This window comes from Entelurus aequoreus, linkage group LG24 (genome assembly GCF_033978785.1).
Source record: "Entelurus aequoreus isolate RoL-2023_Sb linkage group LG24, RoL_Eaeq_v1.1, whole genome shotgun sequence".
Classification (NCBI taxonomy): Eukaryota; Metazoa; Chordata; class Actinopteri; order Syngnathiformes; family Syngnathidae; genus Entelurus; species Entelurus aequoreus.
The window spans coordinates 34,255,661-34,266,734 of record NC_084754.1 but is presented as its reverse complement, the minus strand read 5'-3'; the positions used below and the strand labels follow the sequence as shown (position 1 = coordinate 34,266,734).

The window sequence follows — 11,074 nt, the reverse complement described above, 5'->3', positions numbered from 1 at the left end:
CAACTCTGAGTGAGTCTTGCAGATGTGCATCAGTGAGGCGTGTTCTGTGTTTGTTCTTGATGAAGTTCATGTCAGAAAAGGCTGATTCACAAAGATAAGATTTTTCCTCATTGTTTGCGGAACCTTCTTAATCTTTTGGACATATTTTCACAGAAATCTGGCCTTAAGCTTAATTATGATAAATGTAAAATGTTAAGGATCGGAAATCTAAAGGGAACGTCCTTTCGAATGGAATGCAAAGTGCCTGTTTTGTGGACAGATGGACCAGTTAACATACTTGGTGTTGTTGTCCCAGAAAATCTGGAAGATCTAGGCTCAGTAAATTATGATAATCGACTAAGAAAGCTGGACAAAATTATGCAATTATGGAAAGGGAAATCCTTAACCTTGTATGGTAAAATGTCTATTGCCAACTCATTAATTATTCCTCAATTTATTTATTTGTTTTTGTCATTACCAGCTCCATCACAAAACTTTTTTAAGATTTATGAGCGGAGGGTCTTCGATTTTGTCTGGAACGGCAAACCAGAAAAGATTAAAAGAAAGGTTTTGTACAAAGAGTATGAATATGGGGGCCTGAAACTTCTCAACCTGGAAGCTATGTGTCTGTCTTTAAAAGCATCAATTGTTCCAAAGATGTATTTAAACATTGAGTGGTACACAAATGTCCTGTTGGACAAAAAACATGTACTGTATCAAAAGAAATTGTATCCTTTTTTACAAGTGATCCCCTCCCAGAGAGTCTGCTGGGAAACATAAAGGAAACAATCCACTCATAGTGGTGTTTTCAATTTTATGTGCCAGAAAAAAGAGAGGATATTTTGCAGCAGTTAATATGGATGAACTCTAATATTGTAATAGATGGGAAGCCTTTCTTTTGGAAAAATATGTTTGAAAGAGGAATCATTTTTGTCAATGATATTATCAATGAGAATGGTAAAATTATGAAGTATGATGAATTTAGAGCTATGTATGGTGATGCTTGCTCAAGCTTTTCATTTGATCAACTAACTGGAGTAATTGGGAAAAGATGGAAACAAATAATTAATTATGGAACTACTAAATTATTAGTTTGTAAACCTCTAATAAGAAATTCTAGTTGGCAAAAAGGAACTAAAATAAATAGAAAAATATATATTTTTTATTTAATAAAGAAATCTTTGAAGGCTGCCTCATACAACACAAATGGAAAATGGGAGGACTTTTTTGACTGCCCGTTGCCATGGGATGCCATATTCAAACTAATCTATAAAACCACTATCGATGTGCAAAATCGTTATTTTCAAATTAAAATTATTTATAACTTCTTACGCACAGGGAAAATGTTAAAATTATGAAATATGACAGTCAGATGATTGCCGATTTTGTTGTCAGGAGCCTGAATCCACCCTGCATTTGTTTTGGTATTGTCATATTGTGTCTTTGTTTTGGGTGGAAGTTGAAAAAATGTGTTTAAGGATTGGTTTGTTTATGAAGCTTAATGTGGTTTCTGTTATTTTAGGAGAGTTCATTGACAATCATGATTTAGTCAATTTAATTATAGTACTCGGTAAAATGTTTATTTTTAAGGCCAAAACAGATATTCACTTAGTATTACTTTCTTTAAAACATTTATTCAGTATTTTCTAACTTTAGAAAGTTACATGGTTAAAAACGATAATGATGCCAAAAAACATTAAAAAAAAGATGAGAAGTCCTCAAAGGCTTATTTTGAAAGTATAATTATGTTTATAGATTATATGATATCTGTTGTTGTGTTCCCTAATTTGAGTGACCTGGACATAATCTGGACTGTACATAAATGCTTATTTTGAAAATGTAATTTTGTTTATATTTATATGCAATCTATTGTGTTCCCTAATTTTTTTCTGTGTACATGAATGAAGGTGTGTGTTGCTGAGTCCGACTTGGACATTATCTGGACTGGGCCTGGTTTAAAAAACCCTTTACACAAATCTAATTTCATTGACAACCTGGTCTGTTGAAGATAAGGCCCTTTTTTAAAAAATAAAATAAAATAAGATAAATAAATAAAAAACATTTTCTTGGATAAAAAAGAAAGTAAAACAATATAAAAATAATTACATAAAAAATAGTAATTAATGAAAATGTTAGTGGACCAGCAGCCTATACAATCATGTGTGCTTCAGGGACTGTGTCCCTTGCAGATGTGTCTATGTTGTGGGAACCAGAATTTTGGTAGCAGAAAGAAATAACCCCTTTTGTGTGAGTGGGTGTGGATGAGTGTGCATGGGGGAGGTTGTTTGGGTTGATGCACTGATTGAAAGTGTATCTTGTGTTTTTTCTATGTAGATTTAATTTAAAAAAAACAACAAAAAAAACCCAACATTTTTTAAATTTATTTTTATTTATTTATTTATTTATTTATTTTTAGAACAGGCCCGCGGGCGACTCATCTGGTCCTTACGGGCGACCTGGTGCCCGCGGGCGACCTGGTGCCCGCGGGCACCGCGTTGGTGACCCCTGCTTTACACACTGATGTCGCTTTTTGATGCAGTACCGCCTGAGGGATCAAAGGCCCGTCATATCATTGCTTACGTGCAGTGATTTCTCCAGATTCTCTGACCCTTTTGATGATATTACGGACCGTAGATGGTGAAATCCCTAAATTCCTTGCAATATCTCGTTGAGAAATGTTGTTCTTAAACTGTTCGACAATTTGCTCACGCATTTGTTCACAAAGTGGCGACCCTCGCCCCCTCCTTGTTTGTGAATGACTGAGCATTACATGGAAGTTGCTTTTATACCCAATCATGGCACCCACCTGTTCCCAATTAGCCCGTTCACCTGTGGGATTTTCCAAATAAGTGTTTGATGAGCATTTCTCAACTCATTTTTTGCCACTTGTGCCAGCTTTTTTGAAACATGTTGCAGGCATGAAATTCCAAATGAGCTAATATTTGCCAAAAAATAAAGTTTTCCAGTTTGAACGTTAAGTATCTTGTCTTTGCAGTGTATTCAATTGAATATAGGTGGAAAAGGATTTGCAAATCATTGTATTCTGTTTTTATTTACGATTTACACAACGTGCCAACTTCACTGGTTTTGGGGTTTGTATAATATATATATATAATTATCAGTGGCGTGCCGTCACTAGAGGCAGGGGAGGCGGGGCCTCACCTGCCGTCATGGAAAGAAAAAAAATGTAAAAAGAAAAAAATAATAATTAAATTGTTATATGTATCCAGTGATTATACTAAAGTTATTTTCCATTTAACTTCACCAGTTTTAGATTATTTTTTATTTTATTTTCACATTTGCCGTTCAAATACTGAGAAGAGACGGTGCGGTGATCAGCAGCCAGATGAGGCACGTCACTGCGTTGTGCCTCAACATGGATTGTGCACAATGACTCGGCTAACTGCTGAGCTGCTGTGCAGTGAGACTGTATTGCTATATGAATTATATCAGCTAACTAAACTATGACATAGTTTAGTTAGCTGAGGTATATAATGTACAGTGTATTTTGTCAAAAACTGTATGTGTGTAACGTATTTCTTGTGCTGAACGATCATAAATCTGCTGCAAAAGACGTACTGGTTGAGGCTCGCAGTAATCTGGCCTCCTGGTGGTAGAGGGCGGTAGTGATCCCAGAGATCATTCCTCGGCCGCAGAAGAAAAAAAAAAAAGAAAAAAAAAGTTTGCAAGCGATTGTTTATTTCCTGTAGCCTGGACTTTTATTAAAAACATGGAGGATTACATATGTAAAATAAAACAGTTTTCTAAACTGGACTTTCAATTGAAGCAGGAGGTAATAATTAAAGGTAGACCAACGCCGGAGCTAAAAGGTTTGCTTTTGACTTCGGGACAGAAGACCCGTTCTTTTCAAACGGCGTGGTACACACACAAAGGCTGTCCAGCAAGAAAGGTAAGACCATAATAATGTTTTTTTATTAAACGTGCTTTTTTGTGTACTACAGTTGTGTAAAGAATGCTGGTATGAGCTTTTAAACATAACCCGTTAACTGCTGCCAATCACATGGTGAATAAGATACTATTTAGGGTTGATATGTTTGTAAATCTGAATGTGATGATGCAGTGCCTCACCAGACATTAACCTCACCGCACGCCACTGATAATTATATATATATATCTATATATAATATATCTATATATGTTTGGATTAAAACAAAAGTGCTTTTCAAGATTAGAAGAAAATGTTAGAAAATTAATAATTTCATCATAATAATAATATCACTATGGTATTTTTAAGGGCGCTAAGATTAAATTATAGTTGAGCCTTTGGATAAATCACACTGGTCAGGAAATGTTTCAAAGTTTTTTACTAACCATAAAAGGAACTCTCAACTCACCCCAAACTGCCATTGACATGGCAAAGAGGACTGTGCCGTTATTGTCAAACAGTAAGCTCACCTGTGGACAGGCCAAAACCAGCAGTGAGCACATAAAAAGACCATTTTTTTAAACTTTACTAACCACTGCTCCAACCTACTTTGGCATAGGTGCACGTGTCTGAGAGCATCCACACTTTGCATTTGTCACAAAGCGGGCACATGACTGTGTCGGCCTCGCAGACCTCCGTTCTGCAAGACAACATGCGCTTTGGTTGATCATTAAAGACATTAATGACACCTTATGACCCGAGAGAGGGGAGTAATCTTACATGAGGGGCGACGTGGTGAAGAAGGCGATGCCATAGAGGAAGACAATGATTCCGATGACAGCAGGCGCGATGAGCATGAATGTGTACCAGCCCAGCCACAGGTAGTACAAGGCCACCTTCTCCCCAAAGTAGTTCCTGACACACAAAAGGTGAAAAACAGAATTTTAAACCTTGACCCTGAATCATATAATTTCCTTTGTTCCAATGTGACATATATTGTGTTACAGCAAGGCTATTCAACTAGAAGCACGGGGGCCATATTCGGCCTGGGAATGACACCATACCGGCCCCTGAGTTAAACTTGGAAGCCAAGCATTTTTGCAGCAAATTCCTAAAAACAGGAAAGTGCTCCTGTTGTATAAAGGAACTTGGACCACTGTAAACACATTGGCAGATCCTTTGCATTGACAAAAATGTGTCTCCTCAGTTCCCAAACGTTTACTGAGTGTTGTTAAAAGGAAAGGCCATGTAACACAGTGGTGAACATGCCCTTTCCCAACTACTTTGGCACGTGTTGCAGCCATGAAATTCTAAGTTAATTATTATTTGCAAAAAAAAAAAAAAGTTTATGAGTTTGAACATCAAATATCTTGTCTTTGTAGTGCATTCAATTGAATATGGCTTGAAAAGGATTTGCAAATCATTGTATTCCGTTTATATTTACATCTAACACAATTTCCCAACTCATATGGAAACGGGGTTTGTAAAATACATAACTTTACATAAACTTACATAACCTACAGGCGGAAGTAATAACATGTATTTTTTGTATTAGTAGTGTTCCTCAAGGTTCCATTTTAGGTCCTCGTTTATTCATCATTTGGGCTATTCAACTGTTGGCCTGCGAGTTCAGTTCGAAGAACTTGTGAGAGACTCACATTTTTGCAAAACACTAAATGCTGTCATAGAGATGATCATTGACTATACTTTTTGCAGAAGGTCTTTACAAACTGCAGAGCGCACCTGTAACTCTGACAAAAGAATCTACTACTGTAGAGGACATTGGTAATATACAAAACAAAACAAATACTGGAGGCAGAAGTCCCGCCCCAGATCCTTAGCTTTCTGAAAATCTGCCCCCCGACCCATAAGGGTTTATACTACCATCAACCTGCTTTATTTATAAGGGTATATACTACCATCAACCTGCTTTGTTCATAAGGGTTTATAATACAATCAACCTGCTTTGTTCATAAGGGTATATACTACCATCAACCTGCTTTGTTCATATGGGTATATACTAGGGCTGCAACAACTAATCGATTAAATCGATTAAAATCGATTATAAAAATAGGTGGCGATTAATTTAGTCATCGATTCGTTGGATCTATGCTATACGCATGCGCAGAGGCAATTTTTATTTTTTACTTTTTTAAATTATTTTTATTTTTATTTTTATAAACCTTCATTTATAAACTGCAACATGTACAAACAGCTGAGAAACAATCAAAAATAATTATGGTGCCAGTATGCTGTTTTTTTTCAACAAAATACTGGAAAGGATAGAAATGTAGTTTGTCTCTTTTATCCAATTATTAATCGATTAATCGAAGTAACAATCGACATATTAATCGATTATCAAATTAATCGTAAGTTGCAGCCCTAGTATATACTATTATCAACCTGCTTTGTTCATAAGGGTATATAGTACCATCAACCTGCTTTGTTCATAAGGGTATATAGTACCATCAACCTGCTTTGTTCTGAAGGGTATATAGTACCATCAACCTGCTTTGTTCATAAGGGTATATAGTACCATCAACCTGCTTTGTTCATAAGGGTATATAGTACCATCAACCTGCTTTGTTCTGAAGGGTATATAGTACCATCAACCTGCTTTGTTCATAAGGGTATATAGTACCATCAACCTGCTTTGTTCATAAGGGTATATAGTACCATCAACCTGCTTTGTTCTGAAGGGTATATAGTACCATCAACCTGCTTTGTTCATAAGGGTATATAGTACCATCAACCTGCTTTGTTCTTAAGGGTATATTCTACTATCAACCTGCTTTGTTCATAAGGGTATATAGTACCATCAACCTGCTTTGTTCTTAAGGGTATATTCTACTATCAACCTGCTTTGTTCATAAGGGTATATACTACCATCAACCTGCTGGAGACTGCAGGTTGTGACAGATTGTAGCGGTGGGGAGACGAGGAAAGGCCGTTGTGTTGTTTCCTTTATTGTTAATAACCTTACAATGTTATGCAGAGGTAAAGTTAACAATGTTACAGACAAATTGTACAATTTTTAGACACGGTGGAGAGTGTGGGGGCGCGGAAAATTTCACCGTAGTTTGTTTACATGTAGAACTTTCTCCGACGCTGCCACAGAAAGACGTGATTTATGCCACTACTTCTTTGTCTCATTTTGTCCACCAAACTTGTTGTAGACATGCACAAAGGTGAGCTTTGTTGATGTTATTGACTTGTTGGAAAGCTAATCAGTCATATTTTGTCAATGCATGACTGCAAGGTAATTGATCCTAACATGCTATTTAGGCTAGTTGTATGTACATATTGCATCATTATGCATCGTTTGTAGGTACATTTGATCTCATTTAATTTCCTTTATTTATGTCCTCTGTGTATTTAATTTATATTTGCATGTCTCATGACACAATATCTGTATGAAATATTGCCTGCATTTCTGATAGTTGTGTATGTGCCGGTATAGACCACTGCAAAATGTACCCAGCTTGCAAATATTGTAATAAAACCATTAGATTCTAGTGACCAGAAGAAGACAGCCTGTCGTTTCCTTTAACTTGGACACACACATCTATACCTTTGGCCATTCTAAGCTAGTCATTTCCAGGAGTTATCTCACCCTTTGACAAGCCTCCATTTTACTAATGTTTTCCAAATTGTAAAAATGTGTAGAATAAATATTACATTTCAACATTTCTGACAACGAAGATTTGCGTCAGCCTGCGACACATAGCCATTTTGATAGTAGGCTTATATTGCTAATATAGACACTTACATCATGTGTTGCCTTCATTATAACACTTATATAAGGCTTTTAGTTTTTTGTGGCTCAGTCTAATATGGTTCTTTTAACATTTTGGGTTGCCGACCCTGGTCTAGTGGGACAGGCGAAAGTTAAAGGGTGTCGTTTATAAATGATTTCATGTTTCTGTGCGGCCCGGTAGCAAATGCATCACGGACCGGTACAGGTTCCCGGACCGGTGGTTGGGGACCCCTGCTGTAGAGGACGCTGGTAACAATTTGACTGCCTTTTCGCTTTCACCCTAATGTGTGTAAGTTAGTTCAAGGAGATGCAGTTTAATTTGTTCAATTTCAGCATGGAGCTCAAACATCGCATCTCACAATACAGAGATACATACTGTATGTTGCCTGTTGCCTGTTACAAAAGCTCCTAACTCCAGAGACATGTGACACTATTTTTTTTCTCAACAATCATTCCAAACAATGTGCGTGTCATGTGTGATGCCGTCAGAGGAACACTTGAAACCTACTTCACAGCAGTATTGAAATGCTTAAACATCACAGCAAGGGCTGCATTTGTAGACAGAAATCTGCTGTGTGTGTGTGTGTGTGTGTGTGTGTGTGTGTGTGTGTGTGTGTGTGTGTGTGTGTGTGTGTGTGTGTGTGTGTGTGTGTGTGTGTGTGTGTGTTGCAATCCCAACCTGATATCAGTTATGGGTTGCCCTTGGAAACAAGCGGTCCATCGAGCCCAGCTTTTTGTCAACTCTTGCTGTTTCTTTTTCTGCAAAGCCAATTGACAACATGAAGAGAAAAGAAGGCGTAACATCGATAAACACTGATTCTAACGATTTCCAATGATTTATCAGCTATATAACAACATGTATTACATTGTACGGGCTTCTACTTCCCTAGCGGGGAGTCTTGTGAGAAGAAAAACCTGCTGACGTGAAGACGCTCAAAGCCTCACATTTACAAACGGTGGCATGACTCACATGGATGACTCACAAAAAGCCACTGTGGGTAAACTTCATAGCACCAATGTATCGTTTGGAAAGGCCTTTGCCAAGTTGTGCTTCACACCTCCCCATAGGAAAGTAAAACACTTGGGTGGCTTGTGATACCCTGATATTTAACAGTTACTTTACAATGTCAGTATTTCTCTCACTCTAATATATGTTTTATTGGACCCTTCACAGGCGACCGTCTCCATAGAAACATTTACCATACAAACCCTCACTTGGGGTTCCTGCTACTACAATTTCAAGATTATGTTGACCTGCTAACAATTTAACGTCATCCATACATGCCTTTTTATTCCAATGATGGGTTTTTTTTCTTCACCAATTTATTTCGAGAACAACAAACCATCTACATCAGGGGAGCCCATTACGTCGATCGCGCAGGGTGTGTCAGTCGATCTCCAGCCAAGCATTAAAAAAATAGTCCTAAAAATCACTTTATCGAACTGCGCATGCAAGTGACGTAGAGGCTACTTTGGGGCCACACTGGGGCCTGTGTGCGTAGAGTCTGATAAAGTAAAATCACCTTTTACTTAAAGTGTAAACAGTCGGCTGGAAAAAAAAAAAGATTTAGAAAAAATATGATTTGGGACACTTTGGCCTGCAGTGTAAACGTAGTCCAATGTGGCCTGAATCTGATGTGAAAAGATCAGATTTCAATCACTTTGAAGCGTTTAGACTGGGAAAAAAAAACATCATATCTGTGTCACTTGAGGGCAAAAAAAACTGATTTGGTATGCCACTGTGCAAGTGTTTCTGTTGTCAAGATTGCGATCTAGAAAAGGTGTTACAGATTATATATGTGTGCTGCCGGTTCAACACAGGAGCATGAGAACAAGAATGTGCAGTAAAAGATGATTGTCTGTCTTTGTGGTAGAAGCCCCATATAGTACACGCAAAATCCTCATTTAAATAAAGCGGTCTTCACAACTTTTCAATTGTATACGCAGTATTAATAGATCCCACGCAACACGCCCACTAATACTAAATGCTTTTTTTTCACACACTGTTAAGCGAGTGGTATTTGGATTTAAGCAAATCTAGCCCTAAGTGTTTTCACAGGATATATATCACATTTAATTTCATTCTATTTGGATTTAAGCAAGTCTAGCCCTAAGTGTTTTAACAGGATATATATCACATTTAATTTCATTCATACATAATCACAATAATAAACCCACTTATAATTTCATCAAATGCACAGAATAGGCCAAAAGTTTGGACACGCCTTCTCATTCAATGCATTTTCTTTATTTTCATGACTATTTACATTGTAGATTGTCACTGAATGCATCAAAACTATGAATGAACACATGTAAAGGTGAAATAGCTGAAAACATGTTTTATATTCTAGTTTCTTCAAAATAGCCACCCTTTGCTCTGATTACTACTTTGCATACTTTTGGCATTCTCTCAAAGAGCTTCAATAGGTAGTCACCTGAAATTGTATCATTCATAGTTTTTTTGCCTTCAGTGACAATCTACAATGTAAATAGTCATTAAAATAAAGAAAACGCATTGAAAGAGGAGAAGGTGTGTCCAAACTTTTGGCCTGTACTGTAGTCGATAAACTAGTCCTGTCAAATGATTCATTGTTTAAAATTTGGATTAATCACACTTTTGAATTTGAATTAATCATGATTGATCAGAGTAAATTAGAGAAACAAAAGACCCCAATTGTATGACACAAATGCAATTTCATTGTGGTCAGTGTCATCCAGAAACATTTTTTGAATGTTTTTACTTGAATGCACTACATTTATTTTTTAATGTTTCATAGGTAACAGTTTAAACTAAAGTACAGTTGGGGTTTATTCCAAAGGGAAATTTGCCAGGGAGCACACAAGTCAGAGACACTCATCTTTGCACCGACGTATGCATTGACCTAATCACTGACTTCATAACAACCTGATTCACCTCTCATGTAACAATCCGTGGATAAGGTGAGCTGTGCGCTCAAAATAAATTGCGTGATTGATCTGAAACTATACATGTTATAATATTTTGTAATCAATCATGTTTGACAGCCCTAATAAAGCCATTATTAAACACTCTTAAAGGGGAACTGCACTTTTTTTTAAATGTTGCCTATCGTTCACAATCATTATGAAAGGCATGACGACAGATTGATTTTTTTTAATGCATTCCAAATATTAAATACATTTGATCAAAATTCCGCTTACAATGGAGCCTATGGGAGCTGTTCAATACTGCCAATATACAGTAGCACCTAAAAACACCTCCATTAGGGTTTTATGTACATGATGTAAGAATATATGTTACAATAACATTTAATATTTATGTACTTTGATCATTTTAAGCATACACTGCGGATTAATTAAAAAAACGCATCACGTTTGCTTTTTTTTTCTTCATCATATGAGAGCCAACAAACATAATAAAACATCACTTACTGTGTACTAGGTCTGCTGTCATTACAATTCTCACCAGTTCC

At 36.8% G+C, this 11,074-nt stretch overlaps 1 protein-coding gene across 1 annotated transcript in view; it reads right to left on the bottom strand.

Annotated features, from left to right (window-relative positions):
* Nucleotides 1-11,074, bottom strand: part of LOC133641577 (anoctamin-9) — a 55,354-nt gene that overhangs the window by 23,979 nt on the left and 20,301 nt on the right. The window contains exons 7-10 of the mRNA XM_062035392.1: nucleotides 8,302-8,381; nucleotides 4,646-4,780; nucleotides 4,475-4,565; nucleotides 4,335-4,395 (exon numbers count right to left, since the gene is read on the bottom strand). Coding sequence (XP_061891376.1) covers nucleotides 4,335-4,395; nucleotides 4,475-4,565; nucleotides 4,646-4,780; nucleotides 8,302-8,381 — 367 coding nt within the window. The remainder of the gene's footprint in view (nucleotides 1-4,334; nucleotides 4,396-4,474; nucleotides 4,566-4,645; nucleotides 4,781-8,301; nucleotides 8,382-11,074) is intronic.